This window comes from Calidris pugnax, unplaced genomic scaffold (genome assembly GCF_001431845.1).
Source record: "Calidris pugnax isolate Ruff unplaced genomic scaffold, ASM143184v1 scaffold45, whole genome shotgun sequence".
Taxonomy (NCBI): domain Eukaryota; kingdom Metazoa; phylum Chordata; class Aves; order Charadriiformes; family Scolopacidae; genus Calidris; species Calidris pugnax.
The window spans coordinates 1,555,414-1,579,811 of record NW_015090764.1 but is presented as its reverse complement, the minus strand read 5'-3'; the positions used below and the strand labels follow the sequence as shown (position 1 = coordinate 1,579,811).

Genomic DNA, 24,398 nt, shown 5'->3' with positions numbered 1-24,398 from the left:
AGCAGATTGAGAAGGCAGGTAAGATATTTTAGAAGTCCGTGACAGATAGGATTGTTACAGGTTTCAGCAAACATCATGTGGCCATTGCTACGTGGTGATTCAATAAACACCTGACTTTTGCAAATGATGAGAGATATTACAAAGCTGGGCTTCTCAAAGTCAAGTTGGAATTTGCTCTATAAACTCCATTACATTTTCTTTACTGTGTATAAAAGACTACTCCTGTCCCATGTGGAGAAGACTTTCCGAGAGTGACATCAGCATTTTTATATCATTTTCCAGATCTTTGGCCCATCCTGCTGTAGAAACTTTTCAAAAACTGACACTGGTTTGATTTATGTAACTGACCCTCATGGCACTTTCTTTTAGTATGACATGATTTATCATAATGGAAATTATACCACATCAATATTATTTTATTTATGAATTAGAAAGAACCAGGTCAATACATATCAACTTTTACCTGTCATTTAGCAGAACTATGCTGTATTATGAGAAGGAATGGAGGAGTCTTAATCCGAATCACTAATTCTTCCAGCAGAAAGTAATACAGCAAGATATAATTTTAAATATTGAACAAAGTATTTGAAAGTTATAATAAAATTGAATTTAATGAATAGATTGAGTCATTCTAAAAAGCTGTCAAATGAGCTGAATAAATTATTCAAACTCACGTCAGCAATGTAGTTATCTTCATTACACACTGTGGAAAACTAACTTATAGACCACTAGGAATTAAAAATAACGATGCGAACCATTTCTATGAAGAAAGTGGGGGGTCTAGCAATGAGTCACAGACTGGCAGCTCCTTTTTTTTTTCTCTAAAGTAGAAAATGAATTATGTGCAGTCCATTAGCATTACATAAACCAGAAATTTGCCTTTTTTTTTCTTTTTTTTCTGGTTCCTAGTCCTGGATCTGTGACCGGTTTCCCAGGTAGTATTTCAGTTTCATATTCTGCAAAATGGCTCCGTGATCTCATCAGGTGTGCTAGAAGCTTAGCTATTAAGTATAAATGGATTTGGGAGGGTAATGTGAAGACAACTGTGTACATGACTTTCATGCACTAAAAAGGTCTGGAAAATAGACTTTTCACAATTAATGATTTGGTTTTGAGAGTTTAAAGGAGAGTTCCTCTGCCAACCATGTGTACAAATAAGTATCATGGTCTGTTGATCAGTGTTTTCTGGGCTGGTACCGTTGCTAAAGCCTGATCTTAATCTGTGCCCAGGAGAACCACACATCCAAGACGAAGCAAATCTGATAGCAGGAGGTCTCTGTGCATGGGGAGGGGCTGGAGGGGTGCTAGAGGAAATCAATTATGTTTAGTAACAGGAAAACAGGGAGGAACAAAACATGGTAACGAAGCAAAGGAACACAGTTGTTGCTTGAAAACTCACTTTTTTCTTCTCTGCCTTTCCTTTAACCTGGAATGATAAATATCTACAACTGCAATCTTCAGAGCTGGAAAATATTTAAAAAAAAGAAAAAGATTACAGAATACATAAGTTATGACTGCATGAAGATAACTTTCAAGCCTTTATGTTCATGGTAGGCTGAAACGGTCACTCTGCTTTGCTATTTTAAAAATTCTGTGGCAATCTGACAGGGGCATAAAGTGCCTAGAGGCTCCCTTTCTGGAGACTATACATGGTACCCATAGTAGCTTTCCTTTGCTTACTCCTTCCAAATACCTGGGGAATGTACACCTGTAAATATCAACCTAGGCAGAGCCTGAGAACTCTTTTCCTCTTCCTTCTTGGACTGTTTCACTAATTAGCACTTATTCTTTCCCCCATACACGCAATTGTTACGTATTCCTTTTCCTGAAAAGGAAATTTATTGGATTTAACGATCTGAGAGATCATCTTTGGACAAAGGCTTCTTTGCGCAGAGCAAGGAACTCCAAAAAATAGGAAGATGTGGTTCTGAACTGTGAGGATCCAGAGTAGCCTTTGTTACAGTTCTAAAAAACATCTACAAGATTTTAGCTTGTTAACTCCTAAACTTATCTGTCTGCCAGAAGAACAAAGAGAATAGTTCAGGACAATGTGAAAAAGCACAGGAAAAAGCCATGCTCATTAGAAATCATATCCTTTTCGAAATCAAATCTGTCTGCAGTCTGGCTGATCCACTCGGAGATCCTTCTGCTTCTTTTTCCTGTAACCATTAGGTTAATAACTTTTTTTTTTTTGGTAAATTCTTGAAAGAAAAGGATAAGGAGACACCTATCACCTTCCCTTCCTTCACTTTGTTAAATAATGCAAAAATTCTAGGTTGTTAGATAAGCATAGAGTTGGCTGATTTCTTCGTTGGCTCTTTTTCCCTTGACGTTAATGACTTTGATATACTCTCAGAAGAGGGAGGTTTGAGACTCGTCAGTGGGTTTAGTGTTTATGGGGCCAACGAGCAGCTCTGCCACTCAGCCCCCTGCCTGGCACACACAGGGGTGGCCCCAACCCAACAGGATCCAGAATCCACTCCTGGGTCTGTAGTTACAAGAGAAGAGCAAAATTGATCCTGGCAGTTCATTGATTGCGCTCTCCAGTAAATAATTAATAATGCAATTAAGAAAGAAGTGTGGTCATGTGTCTGTTTTAAAATATGTGTTTATATGTAAACACCAGGAAGCCCCCGGCCCCCCAGGCAATTCATCTGTGCAGTCCTCTGGGTAATAAAATTTCTTATAAGCAGGGCCAGCTAAAGCCTCAAGGCTGTGCCTACTGGCCCAGGAGCCAACAGTTCTGGGTTACACTTGCTGATCCTGTATTAGCCAAAAAAATCATCAATTTCTACAAACCCAATTTGATGTTAATCTGGGAGCAAAAGGTTACGTGGGAAGATAAGAGGGGTGGTACAATATTCTTACCTCTTTGTGCAAATTTCTGGCAAAACCAGGGTGTTTGAGGATCATTATGTATTTTCATAAAAAGGTATTTAATTTTCCTAATTTAAGAATAAGCACAGGTAGCGAATTCTCATTCTTACTTAAATGTGGGGACAAGAAAGTGGGAAATGCAGCAAGTTAGGCATGAATGAAATACCTTACTTAGTGTTGGAATCGGTGCCAGTTTATGGAAAATATTTTTATATTTTTAAACCCTCTGCAAGCTAAGCTTAACGTGTTATTTTCTGGGGTTTGTGTGGGCAGAACTTAATAAGTACATGCAGAAATTGCACTGGAGAACCTCTATAAATATCACAAGTAATTATGCACCTATAACCATTGCATTTTGATGCTTTCACCTGAGTGCACAATATTCTGAAAGAAATTATGATCAACTGGGGAGGGGAAGGAGCGTTCATGGGAACAAATGAAGGGAAAAAAATGGAGCTTCTGCTTACAGAAAAATTAGTATTTGCTGCCACATGCACTTTTGGAGGGGCTTTTGTTTTTAATGGATGTATTCACACAGGAACAGCCGATTACAAGATCTGGAATGCATGAATAACTCAAACTACTATACTGTTACATGCCGCATTGAAATGAGCAAAGAGATGCTGTACGAATGAAAATGATTTCCCTGTGCTTTTCCCCATGGATTCTACTCGGGAAGCAGTTGTTTGTACTTGTAACTTAAGATAATCCAAGCCAACACCACGTTCAGAGTGTCTGGTTTGGGGTATGATAAGGTTCTTTGAGACGATCAGGGTAGCTTTGGAGGATCCAGCGATAGGCAGAAATTCAAGGCTCCTTTCTCCATCCCAAAAAATCAAAATATTTTGGTTCCTCAAGAGCATGTGTCCAAAACAGTTTCTTTGCTTTTCATTCCTCTTCGGCCTCGTTTGGTCGGCAAAAACTTTTTTGAGCGCTAATGAGTGAGACCTTTGTTTGAGGCTGGCTAACCTCTGTTTGGCATGCAAGGCCCAAATAATGGGAAGAATGCAAACTAATCACAGTAAACAGGCTGCGTGTCCAGTGTGTGCCTCGGCTGGTACTAACTCAGGGGCTGCAATCCAAATCCACCCTCCCTGGAGGAAAGCAGGACCCCAGGCAAACAGAGGATCTGCCTTCAGAGCATGTCAGGAACTTCCCCCAAGGAATAAACATCATGTAATATTTAGAAGGACACTGACTGCCTTGTATCTTATAATTTCACTATGCTACAGCCAGAGTCACAGTCTATCTATTTCCACTCGCTTCTAAACTCGTGGTTTCAGCAATTACTTCCTGGTGTTGGAGGTAAAAATCATTTATGTGAGAAAGGGAGAAAAAGCCTAGAAGAAGATAAACTACACTAATGTTATAATTCAGTCTGATGAAAACTTGTAATTCATGAAATATTCAGGCACTCTGGGCTGAATGAGATTTGTAACTAGTTATTTCTTTTGATCTGTCCATTATGTTTTTGTTTAACTGCAATATGTACGTGCATACACTTACTCTTGTGTAAGTTTGATAAGTTAATTGAAATATGAGAGATTTCATACAATTTTTACCATCTCACTAATATCAAGAAGTGGCTGAACAACATCTGTGACCTCCTGTGTGGTGGGAGGAGCTGCTGAGTCAGCAGGTACCGGTTTCTGTGCTCCTCAGAAAAGGCTGCCTGGGAGACTGACTTTCCACCTTGTATTAAATTGTATTCTTCTTTCTTGTGGAAAAACTAAGAACTTGCTTAGAGAGACACAGGAGAATGTAACAGGGAAAATATACCAGGAAACGGAGGTCAAGTAGCTTAGATCTGGAACTTCTTATAAAATGATTTTTTACAAAATTTCAAGAAAAGCAGAGCAGTGTGGGGGGAAAGTGAAGCAGGGGGAATTCTGTTCCACTGAAAGCATCAAATATTCCCATGATAACGTGCAGCCCAGACACTGCAGCACTGATCTGTGACTGGTGAAACAAAAGAAAGAAAGAGAGACCATAGAAATTATTCTGGTTGGTGTGTTCTCAGGGTCTAGCTTGAGTTACTTTCAGAAAATGGAATATAAAAGTAGTTTTCAAAAATCAAGCTTGAACTCAGTGAGGTTTAATGCATGGCAGAAAAAAAAACTGAGGGATCTTTCACAAACCTGTGCTGCAAGACCCCATGTGGGCTTCTCCGGGCTATGAAAGTGTTAAAACCCCGTTTAAATCGTCTCATTGTTTCATAAAGGTCTTGAACTTCCTTTGGATATCGCCTTTCCAAAACTAGAGGGGGGAAAAAAGTGACACACGTTACCACAATTACTGTGAGAATAAATTCAGTGGAGCCTGAACTAATTGCCAGCTTCTGAACTGCCCAAAGATCCACATTTGGTTCACTTCTTGGCCGTTTTGGTGTCACAACTACAAACTGATGAGTAAAAAGCAACAAAATTAGATAGCCCTTAAAATTCTAAAGGCAAAAAGGATGATATTTAAGTGTTGTTTGATCATTGTTTAGAATAGTGAGATGCACTTCAATGGCCTAGGTTTCTCCTTCACCTCTTTCCCTACTCAGTGGAGCCCAAAATGCTTCTGAAGAGCAATTCTGAGGCAATTACTAAAACACTGAGCAGGGAGAAGTTAGAGCCAGCTGGTTGGAAACAGTCGGGGCAGGAAATCTGCTGGAATTCCAACCATCTGAGTATGGTCCAGTATGAACAAACCACACTGGTGCACTGGAACCAGTGAACAGGCAAAGTTTTGCTTCCCGAGTAGAGGCTGCTTTAAAGTTAAGCAGTTACACCCGATACTCACTCTGAAATTTTCTGAGGTTGATTAGGCCGTGATCTCGTATGATTCTGTAATTGAGAGCAAAATGGTATTACTAGAAGGCATTAACTCGTGTATTAGCTCATAAATACAAAGGCTTCAGAAGAAACTTTGATTTAGACCATCAGAGGGGTCTAAAACTAAATGCATATGAAATTTCCATAACCCTTGATCTGGCCAGCTGAGAAACATGATGTGGTGACGCAGCGTGGCTTTAATCAGGGGTGAATGTGGGGTAGTGCTGGGCATTAGCACTAGGGAGCTACAATCGCTTTAAAGGTCTGAAATTGCTTCTTCAGGCACAGATTTCTCATCTACAGTGTCTTGCAACTGGTCTTCCCAACACTGGAGGTACAGGAATGTCTCAGGGAGAATGATTTCCAGCTTCAGAGAGACAAACGTCCTCCTGCTGGAGCAGGGGTGAGGGAGGGACTGTAAATTTCACCACGGGGAGCAGGAGGAAGGAATTTTTCCATGACAGTTTAAAAGAGGAAACTGATTTAGGTAACTCATAAGTTTGAAATGTTCCTGACAGGGCGAGGGAAATGAGCAGAGTGAGAAGGCAGGTAAGATATTTTAGAAGTCCGTGACACATAGGTTTGTGACAGGTTTCAGCAAACGTCATGTGGCCATTGCTACGTGGTGATTCAATAAACACCCGACTTTTGCAAATGATGAGAGATATTACAAAGCTGGGCTTCTCAAAGTCAAGTTGGAATTTGCTCTATAAACTCCATTACATTTTCTTTACTGTGTATAAAAGACTATTCCTGTCCCATGTGGAGAAGACTTTCCGAGAGTGACATCAGCATTTTTATATCATTTTCCAGATCTTTGGCCCATCCTGCTGTAGAAACTTTTCAAAAACTGACACTGGTTTGATTTATGTAACTGACCCTCATGGCACTTTCTTTTAGTATGACATGATTTATCATAATGGAAATTATACCACATCAATATTATTTTATTTATGAATTAGAAAGAACCAGGTCAATACATATCAACTTTTACCTGTCATTTAGCAGAACTATGCTGTATTATGAGAAGGAATGGAGGAGTCTTAATCCGAATCACTAATTCTTCCAGCAGAAAGTAATACAGCAAGATATAATTTTAAATATTGAACAAAGTATTTGAAAGTTATAATAAAATTGAATTTAATGAATAGATTGAGTCATTCTAAAAAGCTGTCAAATGAGCTGAATAAATTATTCAAACTCACGTCAGCAATGTAGTTATCTTCATTACACACTGTGGAAAACGAACTTATAGACCACTAGGAATTAAAAATAACGATGCAAACCATTTCTATGAAGAAAGTGGGGGGTCTAGCAATGAGTCACAGACTGGCAGCTCCTTTTTTTTTTCTCTAAAGTAGAAAATGAATTATGTGCAGTCCATTAGCCTTACATAAACCAGAAATTTGCCTTTTTTTTTCTTTTTTTTTCTGGTTCCTAGTCCTGGATCTGTGACCGGTTTCCCAGGTAGTATTTCAGTTTCATATTCTGCAAAATGGCTCCGTGATCTCATCAGGTGTGCTAGAAGCTTAGCTATTAAGTATAAATGGATTTGGGAGGGTAATGTGAAGACAACTGTGTACATGACTTTCATGCACTAAAAAGGTCTGGAAAATAGACTTTTCACAATTAATGATTTGGTTTTGAGAGTTTAAAGGAGAGTTCCTCTGCCAACCATGTGTACAAATAAGTATCATGGTCTGTTGATCAGTGTTTTCTGGGCTGGTACCGTTGCTAAAGCCTGATCTTAATCTGTGCCCAGGAGAACCACACATCCAAGACGAAGCAAATCTGATAGCAGGAGGTCTCTGTGCATGGGGAGGGGCTGGAGGGGTGCTAGAGGAAATCAATTATGTTTAGTAACAGGAAAACAGGGAGGAACAAAACATGGTAACGAAGCAAAGGAACACAGTTGTTGCTTGAAAACTCACTTTTTTCTTCTCTGCCTTTCCTTTAACCTGGAATGATAAATATCTACAACTGCAATCTTCAGAGCTGGAAAATATTTAAAAAAAAGAAAAAGATTACAGAATACATAAGTTATGACTGCATGAGGATAATTTTCAAGCCTTTATGTTCATGGTAGGCTGAAACGGTCACTCTGCTTTGCTGTTTTAAAAATCCTGTGGCAATTTGACAGGGGCATAAATTGCCTAGAGGCTCCCTTTCTGGAGACTATACATGGTACCCATAGTAGCTTTCCTTTGCTTACTCCTTCCAAATACCTGGGGAATGTACACCTGTAAATATCAACCTAGGCAGAGCCTGAGAACTCTTTTCCTCTTCCTTCTTGGACTGTTTCACTAATTAGCACTTATTCTTTCCCCCATACACGCAATTGTTACGTATTCCTTTTCCTGAAAAGGAAATTTATTGGATTTAACGATCTGAGAGATCATCTTTGGACAAAGGCTTCTTTGCGCAGAGCAAGGAACTCCAAAAAATAGGAAGATGTGGTTCTGAACTGTGAGGATCCAGAGTAGCCTTTGTTACAGTTCTAAAAAACATCTACAAGATTTTAGCTTGTTAACTCCTAAACTTATCTGTCTGCCAGAAGAACAAAGAGAATAGTTCAGGACAATGTGAAAAAGCACAGGAAAAAGCCATGCTCATTAGAAATCATATCCTTTTCGAAATCAAATCTGTCTGCAGTCTGGCTGATCCACTCGGAGATCCTTCTGCTTCTTTTTCCTGTAACCATTAGGTTAATAACTTTTTTTTTTTTGGTAAATTCTTGAAAGAAAAGGATAAGGAGACACCTATCACCTTCCCTTCCTTCACTTTGTTAAATAATGCAAAAATTCTAGGTTGTTAGATAAGCATAGAGTTGGCTGATTTCTTCGTTGGCTCTTTTTCCCTTGACGTTAATGACTTTGATATACTCTCAGAAGAGGGAGGTTTGAGACTCGTCAGTGGGTTTAGTGTTTATGGGGCCAACGAGCAGCTCTGCCACTCAGCCCCCTGCCTGGCACACACAGGGGTGGCCCCAACCCAACAGGATCCAGAATCCACTCCTGGGTCTGTAGTTACAAGAGAAGAGCAAAATTGATCCTGGCAGTTCATTGATTGCGCTCTCCAGTAAATAATTAATAATGCAATTAAGAAAGAAGTGTGGTCATGTGTCTGTTTTAAAATATGTGTTTATATGTAAACACCAGGAAGCCCCCGGCCCCCCAGGCAATTCATCTGTGCAGTCCTCTGGGTAATAAAATTTCTTATAAGCAGGGCCAGCTAAAGCCTCAAGGCTGTGCCTACTGGCCCAGGAGCCAACAGTTCTGGGTTACACTTGCTGATCCTGTATTAGCCAAAAAAATCATCAATTTCTACAAACCCAATTTGATGTTAATCTGGGAGCAAAAGGTTACGTGGGAAGATAAGAGGGGTGGTACAATATTCTTACCTCTTTGTGCAAATTTCTGGCAAAACCAGGGTGTTTGAGGATCATTATGTATTTTCATAAAAAGGTATTTAATTTTCCTAATTTAAGAATAAGCACAGGTAGCGAATTCTCATTCTTACTTAAATGTGGGGACAAGAAAGTGGGAAATGCAGCAAGTTAGGCATGAATGAAATACCTTACTTAGTGTTGGAATCGGTGCCAGTTTATGGAAAATATTTTTATATTTTTAAACCCTCTGCAAGCTAAGCTTAACGTGTTATTTTCTGGGGTTTGTGTGGGCAGAACTTAATAAGTACATGCAGAAATTGCACTGGAGAACCTCTATAAATATCACAAGTAATTATGCACCTATAACCATTGCATTTTGATGCTTTCACCTGAGTGCACAATATTCTGAAAGAAATTATGATCAACTGGGGAGGGGAAGGAGCGTTCATGGGAACAAATGAAGGGAAAAAAATGGAGCTTCTGCTTACAGAAAAATTAGTATTTGCTGCCACATGCACTTTTGGAGGGGCTTTTGTTTTTAATGGATGTATTCACACAGGAACAGCCGATTACAAGATCTGGAATGCATGAATAACTCAAACTACTATACTGTTACATGCCGCATTGAAATGAGCAAAGAGATGCTGTACGAATGAAAATGATTTCCCTGTGCTTTTCCCCATGGATTCTACTCGGGAAGCAGTTGTTTGTACTTGTAACTTAAGATAATCCAAGCCAACACCACGTTCAGAGTGTCTGGTTTGGGGTATGATAAGGTTCTTTGAGACGATCAGGGTAGCTTTGGAGGATCCAGCGATAGGCAGAAATTCAAGGCTCCTTTCTCCATCCCAAAAAATCAAAATATTTTGGTTCCTCAAGAGCATGTGTCCAAAACAGTTTCTTTGCTTTTCATTCCTCTTTGGCCTCGTTTGGTCGGCAAAAACTTTTTTGAGCGCTAATGAGTGAGACCTTTGTTTGAGGCTGGCTAACCTCTGTTTGGCATGCAAGGCCCAAATAATGGGAAGAATGCAAACTAATCACAGTAAACAGGCTGCGTGTCCAGTGTGTGCCTCGGCTGGTACTAACTCAGGGGCTGCAATCCAAATCCACCCTCCCTGGAGGAAAGCAGGACCCCAGGCAAACAGAGGATCTGCCTTCAGAGCATGTCAGGAACTTCCCCCAAGGAATAAACATCATGTAATATTTAGAAGGACACTGACTGCCTTGTATCTTATAATTTCACTACGCTACAGCCAGAGTCACAGTCTATCTATTTCCACTCGCTTCTAAACTCGTGGTTTCAGCAATTACTTCCTGGTGTTGGAGGTAAAAATCATTTATGTGAGAAGGGGAGAAAAAGCCTAGAAGAAGATAAACTACTAATGTTATAATTCAGTCTGATGAAAACTTGTAATTCATGAAATATTCAGGCACTCTGGGCTGAATGAGATTTGTAACTAGTTATTTCTTTTGATCTGTCCATTATGTTTTTGTTTAACTGCAATATGTATGTGCATACACTTATTCTATTGCAACTACTGCATAGAAGTTATCCCATTATGTTTTTGTTTAACTGCAATATGTACGTGCATACACTTACTCTTGTGTAAGTTTGATAAGTTAATTGAAATATGAGAGATTTCATACAATTTTTACCATCTCACTAATATCAAGAAGTGGCTGAACAACATCTGTGACCTCCTGTGTGGTGGGAGGAGCTGCTGAGTCAGCAGGTACCGGTTTCTGTGCTCCTCAGAAAAGGCTGCCTGGGAGACTGACTTTCCACCTTGTATTAAATTGTATTCTTCTTTCTTGTGGAAAAACTAAGAACTTGCTTAGAGAGACACAGGAGAATGTAACAGGGAAAATATACCAGGAAACGGAGGTCAAGTAGCTTAGATCTGGAACTTCTTATAAAATGATTTTTTACAAAATTTCAAGAAAAGCAGAGCAGTGTGGGGGGAAAGTGAAGCAGGGGGAATTCTGTTCCACTGAAAGCATCAAATATTCCCATGATAACGTGCAGCCCAGACACTGCAGCACTGATCTGTGACTCGTGAAACAAAAGAAAGAAAGAGAGACCATAGAAATTATTCTGGTTGGTGTGTTCTCAGGGTCTAGCTTGAGTTACTTTCAGAAAATGGAATATAAAAGTAGTTTTCAAAAATCAAGCTTGAACTCAGTGAGGTTTAATGCATGGCAGAAAAAAAAACTGAGGGATCTTTCACAAACCTGTGCTGCAAGACCCCATGTGGGCTTCTCCGGGCTATGAAAGTGTTAAAACCCCGTTTTACATCTTTACCTTTAAAAAAAAAAAAAAAGTTGTTTGCAAACTGTGTGAGGAGCAGGTGTGGAAGCCAGGCACAGGCTGTGTTTCAAGGACAATTCTGTAAGATGGAGTGTAAGGAGTTTGCCCATGGGCAGGGCTGGGGCAGAGAGGCAGGTCAGAGCCTGGCAGTAGGGAGACGGGCACCCCTGGGAGAGACCGGGAGAGCCCAAGCCCCAGGGCTGCCCCCAACCTTCTCTCCTGTTAACTAGAAAGTACAAAGGCTTCTTAAATCATCCAATAGCTCATTCCTGCCTTCAGATCCAATTGTTGAGCCGTTTTCTACAGTATGAAATCCTACAATGAGGTTGCAAAATATTCTCAAGTGAAGTCAGCGCCTGAGATCTGTAAAACTGCAGGAGAGGGAGGATGTGCCTCCTCCTTTTTTGTATTAACTTGGAGAAGGGAAAGATCTGATTGCAAAGTTCCTTTTAGAAAATAATTCCTTCTCTCCCCAGGATGTCTCATGTAAAAGAAAAACAGCTGGTGAGACCCTGGGACTTCATTTTTTTGACGTGTTCTCTCTCACGTGGGCAGATGTAGGACAGCTGTGGGAAGGAAGCTGCCAGAGCCCCTGAGCTAAGAGATTGAAAATGTAGTTGGTCATGTTCCATAACCTCTGCCAAACAGTTTTCACAGGACAAAAGCCTGACAGCCTATACTAAATACTGAAGACAACTGAAGAACGGACGAGAGAACATCCAGTGAAATTATCAGGCAAAAGATTTGACAGACAGAAGGAAGTATTTTTTCACACAACACATAATTAAATTAGTAGAACTCCTAAATCAATTGTTGAACTCACTGCTACAGGATGTTATAGGGGCAAAAGTACAAATATATAGAGTTGTAACAGTAGTTAGCTAGGTCCATGGAGGACAGGTTCTTTGGTCAAAATGCTCTGAACACAACCTATGGTTGAAGAAGTCTCTAAACTTCCTACTGCAGGAGATGTGGAAGATGTGCCAGGGGAAGTATCTGCCTGTACTTACCTTCTTTTCCATTTCTCTCTTGTGCGTCTGCTATGGGATACTAATGGGACACTGAGCTGGACAGACCAGAGGGGCTGGCCCTGCACAGCTTTATGATATTCTGAGAGGAGGAAAGCTGATTTTGTGCATTCAGATCGACAAGTTAAGCAGGAGGGTGGTGGGAGACACATTAAAAGGCTGAACTGTGCAGTGGGAGGAAGACACGTGTCAGGGGTTGGAAGACGGTGCTGGTAAACCAGCTTGAGTGAATATTAAACTTTCCACTAACAAACAGATCTAGGAGAGTATTTTGCTTTTTCAGTTTACCGGGACTCAGAATAAGACATGGACGTAAGAAAATATATGTTTTAATAGTAAAAAAAGAGAAATGATAGAGAGATGGCATGATGAATCTGTGACATGTCCACAAGCCAGTCCCCCTTTCAATAAATGTTAAAAGGGAAGAGAGACTGACATATGATTCTCGTAGCCTTTTTTGAGCCAAGGGAGTTTGCATTCCTTAAAGCTCTGTGTACACTGCTAAATTTCAAACTGATGTTTTAAGTTTGGAAAGACTGTCTGTACGTAACAGGATTTGTCTGTCTCCACGGGATGCTAAGGCTTTAGCTTAGAACTGCCTGACATAGATGGGAGAATTCTGAAGCATAAACACAGTACTTTTAAATGCTGTACTTATTAATGTGGGGAAAAATATGATCTTTTCTTCTCTATGGATTAATGTGTCATTTTAATAATTCCTGTTATTTAGCATTATTAAGGCAGTTACGTTCACAGAAACTCAGGAGCAGTAATTGGACTCATACAACAACCATCCTCTTCGGGATAAAAAAGTAAGTTGTCATATTTCCCTAATGGTACCATAACTCACTGTGCATGTTTAACGCGTGAAAAACCACACAACTTCAAGAGTAGAACAGTTTCAAAGTGTTGCACATAAATTACATACCTCCTTGCTGCCTGTATTAATCCCCATCCTGATATCAGATTTCCTAAGCTAACAGAGGTTAGAATAAGTGACTCATCTTCTGAGAAACTAAATATAGTAAGGGAGAGGGGTATTAGCAACAGAGAAAAACATGTTAATTTTTCTAAATCAGAACAAAATTTGTGCCTTTATAAATGGAAGGAATATCTTTCAGCCAGGGAGAAGAAGTAATATCAAGACCTCGATGTTTCTGTTTTTTAATAGGCCTGTAGGTCTGTTTATTCACACACTGACGTACTGCTACCTGATTCCAGACAAACTGCTATCTCTGGTAATTTGCTTCTACTTAGCTAAACTTTCTTTAGAGTTTATACTGGATAAAACATCATTTGTGTCTTTCCTAAAGAGGTGCCTATTACTTGTGGACACTATTTGATTTCAGTCATGTTCTACTTCACAGCTGGCTACATTTCAGCAGTGAGTGAAGTGCATTATTCCATATATAAATACCATTTGTATGTCAGTTGATTAAGAGCTTTTAAAAGAAATTTAAAAGCAAGGACCATAGAAATGCCAGTGTTTAAATCCCGGCGCACAGAAGTGAGATCATTAAAAATGTATGTTCAGTTTTTAAAAAGCGTGTAGAGAAGGAGAGACTGAATGAAATGCTGTGTAGCCTTGCTGAAACATTGTTTTTGGACAATGTACAGAAACATGGGACTTACCATGCAAAATGTCTGAATCATCTTCTACAAAATCAATATCTCTCAAATCCCATTCAGCGTAGTTGTCAAACTCCTGTTCAGAGGTGATTAATGAGTTGTCATTAACTAGCACTAAAAAACTGGTATCGAGTTTCAGTACACATAGAAGTACTGAAAACAGAGATATTTACTCATAGACAGTTGTACAAGGTTCCAGCCTTGAGCAACATCCATCACTGGGGAGCTCTAACTGGGGAATGTGTAAGGTGCACCCCCATGGCTTGAAGTGGAACAGGATGCTGTGATAGGATAATGAGAATTAATCAGGTAATCACCATGACTCCCGCACCGTGGTGGAAATTCTGCTCAAACGTACAAAACCAAGGAGCCCCTGTATGGCTGAATTCATTCCTTCATGTAGAGGAGCTTGTTTTGCAACAGGAATTGGGGCCCTGGGCCCGCAGCTAAAAACACCGCAAACAATGCAGGGCTTTCAAGCCATCTTTGGATGGGGCTCCTGTGTGCTTCCCTAAGGCACATGAAAGAGAAGCAGGCTGAAGCTGACCCCTTTTGCTAAACATCTAATTCACAGCATCCAGCCCGCTTACGTCAAGAGCCATTCATGATGGGACATCTGGTGGCAGCAGCAGCCTCAGCCCCTGCACACAGGCACCCATGGCTGCTGGCAGCTTCGCAGGCTTCCAGCGCCACCTCTGTAATTAAACCCTTGGCTTAATCACCCTCTCCCGTCCTCTCTTCTCATGTTTTTTTTCACATGAGGAGTGCAGACCCACAGGCAGGGGCAAACAAGCGTGTGTTTGCCCATCGTGCATTCAGTAGCAAATTTAAAATGATGGGAGAAGAGAGAGTGGTACCTCAACAAAGTCGGCTCTGGCTGGCATGTACCCAGCCATGTCCCTGGAGAGCAAGGAATCGAAAGTAGGCCGTGGGGGATCGTCAGCAGCTGAAAAAAAATGAAGGTTTTTAGTTGTTGTGTAGGGCTTGGGGGTCTTTTTTTAACGATTCGTAAATAGGTGTTTCTTTTGCAGGAGGAGTGGGAATAATTAGTTGAAGAAAAACACCCTGATTGGGCTTTTATTCAGCGTTACAGTCAGAAAAAGCCTGAGCTCATCCAGAGGAAAAACGCAGCAATCTGAGATTTTCACAGTATTCTCAGAAGTCAAACACAGAAATTCAAGGTAATAAATAGGTTATAAAATGCAAACTCTACATTTCAGAGCTCGGCATCCCCCTGGTAAACCTCTGCAGCTCACTGGCTCTCAGCGTGCAAGTTCTTTTAGTTAATAGCAACAGGGCTGTTAAATCTGCCATCTTCTGGGGGCCGTTTCCAGAGCGCTGCAATTAAAGCCACACAGCTCCCAATTTTTACAGCACTTCCCAGCTGAGGAGCTCAGTGTTTTACTGACAATAATGGACCGAGGCTCCCAGCACACTTGTGAAGGAGCTAAGCGTTGTAAGTCCCATGGTATGGCTAAAGCAAGCTGAGGCATAGAGAATTTGTCTTGGCCTGGGTCACATAAAAAAATCAATGACAGCCAGGGACAGAACCAAAATTGTCCAGTTCCTACTGCTTTAGCTCTAACCGCATTATCGTGAAATTTAAACCTCCAGATACCAAGCTCTCCTTTCCCCCAGCCATTCTGGGGAGCTTTATAAGGGAACAGCTGATAGACTGGGGAAATTCTGAAGATGTTAAATTTATGGAAAACTGAAAATGTGTTAAATTGCTGAAATTAAACATACACTTTTAAAAAGGCAGTTTTAAAGAGAGAGGTGTGCGATCAGCATAGTTAAAGGGAACGATTTTATGACAAATCACAGTTAGGCCTGGTACTCAGTGCATAATCAGATGAAATGTTTTAAAGGTCAAAATCCCTTCTCTGTTAAGATTGCTGCACGGGGTCTGGAGAAGGAAAGTAACCCCCCAGCATCAGGGTGAGAGCTCTCACTGGTATTTACCACAAAGGACAGGCTGTTACATCGTGCCACGTGTGAAGCAGCTCTGAGGCAGCGTGTCCTTTCAATGAATACATGTACCCAGGCTTTTCTGTGGTGATTTCTGTGAGTGACCGTTTCCACTGGCTGTGCAGGAACTTCTGGTTTTGAGGAGCTGTTGTCTGTATCAGATCTCTCTGTTCCCTCGCTTTCCCCACTGAACTGCCAGTCCTGGCTATTTGATACTCCAGTGACTTAATACAGGGTGAGGAAAACCCTACTACTAACATTATTCAAGTTAGCCATCAGAACAAGCTCTCCTTTTGGGAAGGAAAGCAAACTGCAGGCGTGTTGTGTGCCTTTCTCCAAAAGCTGCTCGTTCCAGTTCTGGAAGAGCCCAGACCTTGCGGGGAAGCTGGTGGGCAGGGGATACTCACGGTGGAAAGGAATGGCCATTTCATTCTGCTGCGCCTCCTCCGCCTGCTTCAGGTTCAGTAACGTGGATGCAAACAGGGGATTGTTGATAAAGTGTTTCATATAATGTTTCTCACACTCCTCCTTGGATTTTGTGCACATCTGGTTGGCTACATCCTGCCTGGAGGGGAGAGAGGGGGAGGCTTAATGTGAAGAACACAGAAATATTGAGGGTTTTTGCCTTTCTCTGGTGGGAAAAGATAATTTTGGACAAGAGACTGATGGCGTGGTGTGCAGGGAACTGATCTGTGACAGTGTCTGAATCCACATTTTGCCTACCATCACTGAGCCAATACTTACATGTTAGATACAGTGCTAGGGAGCGCTTTTCTGGTGGTCCTGAATAATGCAATTCACTGTCTTTACATGAGAAACTCCCTGGCTGATGGCACGTACCAAATCTTTTACAGGGTTGAAATTTAGTATTGTTATTTGCGAGCTTTTTATACATTTTGCTAACTCTGGCTAATGGTAAATTCCGAGTCTGGAATTGCATTCTGCTTCTCAAGTTTCTCTCGCAATTTTAGCTGGACAGTGGTTTCCCCTTTCATGTAGTGATATTAAACAGTCTGGTTTTTTTGAAAAAAAAACTGAAATGGTTGTACAAAACACATTTTAGAAATCTTTGCCAAACTTTCTTGGAAAGGTGATTGACTAGAAACGTGAAGTATTTGTCTTAATAAAATGGCTGTGTATGCTGAGAACTTAAAAAAACCCCAAATCCACAAGCAGCAATTATTTTAATTTCTGTTAAACTAAAAACTGCATGCAAGGGATTCCAGGAAGAAAAGTCAGTTTTTCCTTTATTTGGGAAAGGCTGAAAAAAGCCACGTGTTTAAGGAAAAATTTAAGATTAGTTGTGTTGCTAAGTAGGGCAAAGTGTACTACACAGCATGCTTGGAGAACATAACTGCAACCAGCTTTCAGTCTTAATTATGACAGCAATGTACATGTAAGAACTCACAGTTCTGTTTCAGTGAAGTCTGGAGTTCTACACTTTTAGTACAGCTATTTTTTCATGAAGAAGAGAGAGAACTCATGACTACAGATCTCCTTTATTTACAAATGTATAAAAATCCTGTAGCAACTACAGAAATTAACAGAACTTAATGTAAAAATATTAAGTATTTCCAGTGCTCTATCCTAAATAGAGAAGTAGGAAATCCTCAAAGATAATACTTAGTCAACTGTAAGCAAACCAAAACCACACAAGATAAGAAATTCTGTAGCTGGTTTTTACATAGGAGTAGACTGAGGCACAGAAAACCTTGTGCAGTAGTTGAGTTCCTTTAAAACCCAGCGACTTTAATGCAAACCAAGGGAACTTTGTACTTCACTGGAGGAGCCCTGCATCTCACAAGAAGTCTTTAACAATTTCCTTGTATATCTAAGAGCGGATTTGAAAATAGAATCTGCTATCCCAGTCTTCCACTTTAGCTGCTAAATTAGTGTCTCACCCACAATAAGTCACTGAACAGTAAATGTGCACTGATGTATTTAACAGTAAGATCCAGTGAAATGAGAGGAAAAACTACCCATCACTAAGGTTGGCTGAAGGACTAAATTCTCACCAGTTTCCAAATCCACAGTCCATGACGGCTTCTAGGAGAGCCATTTCCTCTTGAGCCGTCCAGTTGGGATCCAAGACAGGGAAATCCGAAGTCTAGAGAAGAAAAAAGCAAATCAAACTGCTGTGATTCTCTGTTACAATCCACCACATGAAGAGCAAAGAAGTTCTAAATTACAGAGCAATATAGTATATAATACCGGCAGTTTCAAACTTTTACTGTTTGCCATGAAACCTGATCAAATAATTGCTGAATTATTTATGCTGCTGGGTCATCAGCTACAGTAAAAACTAGTTTGTTGCTACAGATCTTCTGAATCTACTGTTACAAGTTGTATGTACCAGCTGTAATTCAACATTACGCTGTGAAACACGGTAAAAATTACTGAAAACTTTAAAGAATTATTAATTTGGGGGAAGAAAAAACAAGAATAGAGACACAAAGGTTGATTCACATGGTTAAAGAACTAGAAGTCTAGTGAGATACAATGTGATATCTAGGGGCAATATAAAAATGTAGCTTTAAGTGTTCCCACTGTTCCATTATGTTCCAGGTGGATATTTTTCTTTGCTCTCAAGGAGGGCTTTTTCTTTTATAAATAATTCTAAACCTCCGAATCAAAGAGTTGTATCACTTAACTTTTCAATGTAATATTAGGAAGCAAAGGTCTAAATCCTGGGAAGTTATGAAAGCTCAAGACTGAGTAGGTGTTATCTAAAAGGAATACTTACCATTATCTCATAAGTATGATCGCTTTGATGTTTCTTGTATTCAAATCCTCGTGTGAAACACTGCAGAACAAAAGATGAGCATTGTGTTAGTCTCTTCCTTCTGCCCTGAAAACATTTTAACTCGTCCATTTTTTCTTTTTATTGTCTGACAAGCGGGTATCCAAAACTGACCACCTGATAGGCTGAAAAAGATACTCGATTTTTCTGATTTTGTTATAGAAAAAGCATAAAATGGTAGAAAAATCTTTGTTAAAATTGTGTTAAATCTGTCTTTGTATCTTATTTGTCTTTTGCACCAAGACATAACTCCTGTGAATTGACAACTTTTTAATTAAGTATTTAAGGCAAAGTCAGGCAGGTGGAAGAAGTTTGGTGCTGTATTCTGAAGTAGATGGTTCCAGGAAGAGAGCAGAGCATTTCTTAAGTATTGAAAACACAGTTTCTCTTTAATCTTGGTTTTCTGTTTAAAAAGCACCAGCATGGTTTGCAGCTATTTTCAACAGTTACATTTCTGGTTTTTTGAGTACAGGTAAATGAACAAAGATATACTCAAAACCGTATTTTTGTATTGGGTATTTTGTACATTTCTGAGCATAAGGCTAATCTCCTTTTTCAGTTTTAGAGGTTATTGCCATTTTTTAATCATAAATAATACAAACTTATTTATTTAATAATTAAAACTAGCAGTACTTTCTGCGGTTATCAGATCACACACATAATTTTTAAAGAACCATATCCAGTCACAAACAATTGTTGTCAATATTGCAAACTTCCTCCACGTTTTCTTTTCCACTTGGGAGGAAAAAGCCAACGTGTGATGACAGGAAAAGGGTGTTTCTCAATGGCTTTTCTTTTCCATGCCATAGAAACGACACCTCTCCAGACATGCAGCGGCACGCTCCGTTACGCAGCCAGAATGACTGCATGTCTTCAGGTGGCTTTGGCTGCCTTCACAAAGATCTCCTTCAGCTGCTCATGCCTCAGCTCTTCAGCCTCCAACGTTTCCTTTGTCATTTCCCTGTCCCTGAGCAAATAAGTGTGTTGATACAAGTTTACAGAGACCAGTTATTAATGTGTTTATGGAACAACTGGGCACCGGACAGGCTTTTGATGACTTTCGCAAAGAAATTAATGCCTTTGCTTTTATCCTGCTTTTATCCTGCACTCACCTGCAAACAGAGGAGGAAGGGAGGAGGCCCACACTCTGCACACTTCACGTAGGGCTCTGTGAGGTACGAAGAGCAACCTCGGCACGGGGGCTTATCAAAAGGGTCATCTGTGAAGCCAAAAGTAAATCTCACGCAACACAAACAAGGCACTGGTTTAGCAATCACCTAAATTCACTTGTGCCCTGTAATTTTAAGCGAGCTCAACTGTCTATGACGTTTTTCCTACTGCATCTTCTCCAAATATCTGTTAAAAGTTCCGTGTTCAACAAGAGTTATAAGAGATTTGGCACCGCATCTCTGCTAGACACTGAGGGATAAACCTAAACTTGTGTAAAAGAGTGAAAGGAAAATCTTCTCAATGGCAGCCTCCTGGTAGAGCCCAGCAGTGACCTGCTCGTGTTCTGCACCAAAGCCCAGACCCAAGGCCTTCTTTGTGGAGAATACTGCACCCAGAGCTGCAGTCTCCCATCCATCCACCTCAAGTCCCACTCGTACAGTGTATTGCTGGGGCTGCCAAGGCATGGACAGGATTGTTCTGTAACCTGTCCAAACCTCAGCCTCTGCTCAGGTTGCTGAACAAGGAATGAAACACTCCTCTGCAAGTTTTTCTTATTTTGCTCATTGCCAAGCAGTCAAAACAAATAGGCTGTCAAGTTATAAGCCACGTATTTTTCCAGGAAAAACTAGCCCAACTATAAAAGGTAGGGGGAAAAAAAGATCTGAATTCCCAATGAATCATTCATCTACTCGTGCTCTTGAAAATTTGATTAAAGAAGCAACCCTGTGGACCAAATACTGCTAGCTTTCTCTCTCCCGACCCCAGGTGGCTGCTAATGTCTTTAAGAAATGTCATCTTAGGGTACTTACTACTGAAGGAGGCCAGACGCTCCATTCCTCTCCCTTAGTGGTGTTCTTGTTCCTCTGAGTAAAACTTTGTAAGTCTTGTCCCAACCAGTGTGTCCTAAAAAGGTATTCTCTGCCTGCAGACGTCTCTCCCACAGCCCTCGCAGATGAGATCCTCCAAGAGTGACCTGAACACAAAAGCAAAAGGACCATTTGACAGGGCTGAGAGTCTTTTTTCTGTGTATGAGAAGAAATCAAACGTGGAGAGATGGGATACAGCCTAAGAAGTGATGTGAAGCGATGGGGATAGGAGCCAATGCTGAACCGAGGGTTTTCCAAGAGTGACCTGAACACAAAAGCAAAAGCAGCCTTCTGAACAGGACCATTTGACAGGGCTGAGAGTCTGTTTTCTGTGTATAAGAAATCAAATGCAGAGAGATGGGATACAGCCTAAGAATTGATGTGAAGTGATGGGGATAGGAGCCAATCCTGAATCGAGGGTTTCAGTGGGAGTGCATGTGCTGAGCAGAGAGCTCAGGAGAGCTGCTGTGTGAGAAAGTGGTTTGCGCCTCCAAGAAGCTGTCCCCATTTCTCATATCTCATTCCCAAACCTCACTCCCCCATATCCCACTCCTCCATATCCCATTCCCAAACCCCACTCCTCTGAAGCTGTCCCCATTTCTCATATCTCATTCCCAAACCTCACTCCCCCATATCCCATTCCCAAACCCCACTCCTCCACGCCCCGCGCGCCCCCGCGCCCGCCCCGCCCCTCCATGGCCGCCGGTCCTCGGTGAGGGGCCGCGGGTGTGAGGGGTCCCGCCGGGCCCCGGGGGCCATTCCCGGCTCTCTGCGGGTGTGCCAAAGGTATTCTCTGCCTGCAGACGTCTCTCCCACAGCCCTCGCAGATGAGATCCTCCAAGAGTGACCTGAACACAAAAGCAAAAGGACCATTTGACAGGGCTGAGAGTCTTTTTTCTGTGTATGAGAAGAAATCAAACGTGGAGAGATGGGATACAGCCTAAGAAGTGATGTGAAGCGATGGGGATAGGAGCCAATGCTGAACCGAGGGTTTCAGTGGGAGTGTATGTGCTGAGCAGAAAGCTCAGGAGAGCTGCTACGTGAGAAAGTGGTTTGCGCCTCCAAGAAGCTGTCCCCATTTCTCATATCTCATTCCCAAACCTCACTCCCCCATATCCCATTCCCAAACCCCACTCCTCCGTCCCTACTGCCTAAACCTTACTCCCCCATCACCCACTCCCCATATCCCATGCCCAGTCCCCACTCCCCCATAACTCCGCTCCCCGTATCCCATCCCCACTCCCCATATCCCATGCCCAGGCCCCACTGCCCCATCCCCATATCCCATCCCCATATCCCATCCCCATTCCCATATCCCATCCCCATTCCCATATCCCGTTCCCATATCCCATCCCCATTCCCTATATCCCACTTTCCTGCCACCGGTATCCTCCTGCCACCGGTGTCCTCCCCCTGTCCGCCGTCGGTTTGGTGGGCACAGGTCGCAGTGTGTAACGGGGAGGCCCTGAGGGCCGCAGCTCTGTGGTACCGCAGCCCTGTGGTACCGCGCTGTGCCCCGCTGCGGGTACTCCGGCTAAAACTGCCCGCAGCAGTTAATAAATCAGCTTTCAGATGGCTCCTGCCGGTGAAATCATCTTTTCGGGTTCATCCTCTTAAGTTTCTGAGGTAGTGAAGGCACATCTTGGTAGTGAGGGCTGAGAGAGCTGGGGTTGTTCAGCCTGGAGAAGAGAAGGCTCCAGGGAGACCTTTGAGCAGTCTTCCAATATCTGAAGGGGCTACAGGAGAGCTGGGGAGGGACTCTGTCAAGAAGTGCAGTGACAGGACAAGGGGGAATGGTTTTAAATTGGAAGAGGGGAGATTTAGATGAGATATTAGAAAGAAATTCTTTGCTGTGAGGGTGGTGAGACACTGGAACAGGTTGCCCAGAGAAGCTGTGGCTGCCCCATCCCTGGAGGGGTTCAAGTCCAGGCTGGATGGGGCTTGGAGCAACCAGCTCTAGTGGGAGATGTCCCTGCCCAGGGCAGGGGGGTTGGAACTTGGTGATCTTTAATGTCCTTTCCAACTCTAACCATTCTATGATCTTGGCAGAGTTTCTGTCCCAGTTTCAGCCATTGCTCTGTTTTCAGATTTCGGCGTGAAGGGAATGTCAGTAATGCCTGTCATTTCAGTTGTCACCAAGTGATGTTCATGCTAGTCAAGGACTTTTTTTCAGCTTTGGTAGATGCTGAGAAGGAGCACAGACAGAACAACAGAACGGCCAACAAAATATTCTGCACCATAGACGTCCTGCTTGATACAGAAATGGGGGTCAGCCGAGGGGGGAGACCCTGCACACTCTGCTCAGGATGGTGCCCGTTCACCAGGTGGTGAGAGTGATTTGTTTCTTGTATATTCTCTTACCGTTATTATGGCTGTTATTTTCCTTTTCTGTTATTGTTCTATTAAACTTGTCTTTATCTCAACTCACGAGGTTTTTCTTCCCCCTTTCCCCTCCTTTTCTCTGTCTTCTCCCTACTCTATGGGAAGGACAGGGGGTGAGTGAGAGGCTGCATGGTTGTGGTTGGGGTTAAACCACGATGCTTAAGAAAGGGCTCTCCAGTCCTGCCACTGCCTGCCTGCAGGCACTGTCCTGCCTTTGAGATCTTCTGGCTGTCTCCTGTGTACACTGTGGGTGTCCTTGTGAACTAGATGCAGATGTGGGCTTGGCCTTGTTGAGAACATCCCGTCAGAGGGATTTGAATAGGTCTTAAGGAGTCTTGCATTGCATAAAACCCTAAAGCTTGGGAATGATTTAGCTAGTTGCGTTTGTTTTTGCATTAGACTGCCTGCCCAGCACAGTGGAGTGTGCACCTCATGGTACCTCCTCACCTCTGTGGTGGCCTCTTATGCTGCATTGTGTCCCCGTGGGGATGTGATACTCATTCAGAGCCTGGTGTGATTAAAATGTGGTTTAACAGAGATATTAAGTGGATTCTCTGTATGTTTATGGTGCCCTGATGCTGGCAAATGTAACTGGTATTTCATGGATTTCAAATACTTGCTTATACTTGGATGCTGTTCTTGCAGTAAACGTGACCTCACGGCCAGGGCTGTGTCTCCTGCACATGGCTCAGTGATTCCATACCCCTTACCCCTTCCACAAAATCTCCTCCTGTTACCGTTTTGGTGCAGTGTTTTCCTTATGCTGTTGTGAGATTGCAATTTTGTGTGAAATTCTTCTGGTGCCCCTCAGAGCGTGCATGATCCTGATTTAGACGAACAGGATCTGCCTCAGTGGAGGATGTTCACTGCGAGGCTCGAAGGCTGCTTCTGTTCATTTATGCAGATTCTGAAGCATTTAATCCTTTGCATGGGAACTCGAGATGAGAGCTGTTCTCTGTAGCGGACAGATGTAGCCTTTGGCAGCTCATATCTGAGAGCTGAAGATTGCATTAGATAGAAGTACATTGCAGATAGATCAGAGATTCGTTTTGTATCAGCACATGAAAATGTGCACCTACTCAGACCCAGGCAAAGGCTAAAGCTCAATAATTAATACCTGCATTATTCCTGGTGAGGCTGGAGGAGAAGGTTTAGTGTTCTAG

General features: G+C 41.9%; 1 protein-coding gene across 1 annotated transcript in view; it reads right to left on the bottom strand.

Moving 5' to 3' along the window:
• TADA2A (transcriptional adaptor 2A) overlaps nt 1–21,023 on the bottom strand; it is a 33,180-nt gene extending 12,157 nt beyond the window's left edge. Inside the window, exons 1-9 of the mRNA XM_014951817.1 lie at nt 20,797–21,023; nt 19,930–20,036; nt 18,761–18,820; nt 18,033–18,124; nt 16,425–16,582; nt 14,907–14,995; nt 14,053–14,125; nt 7,628–7,691; nt 5,665–5,708 (exon numbers count right to left, since the gene is read on the bottom strand). Of these exons, the coding sequence (XP_014807303.1) occupies nt 5,665–5,708; nt 7,628–7,691; nt 14,053–14,125; nt 14,907–14,995; nt 16,425–16,582; nt 18,033–18,124; nt 18,761–18,820; nt 19,930–20,036; nt 20,797–20,821 (712 nt within the window). The 5' untranslated portion in view covers nt 20,822–21,023. The remainder of the gene's footprint in view (nt 1–5,664; nt 5,709–7,627; nt 7,692–14,052; nt 14,126–14,906; nt 14,996–16,424; nt 16,583–18,032; nt 18,125–18,760; nt 18,821–19,929; nt 20,037–20,796) is intronic.
• Between the last annotated feature and the right edge of the window lie 3,375 nt (nt 21,024–24,398).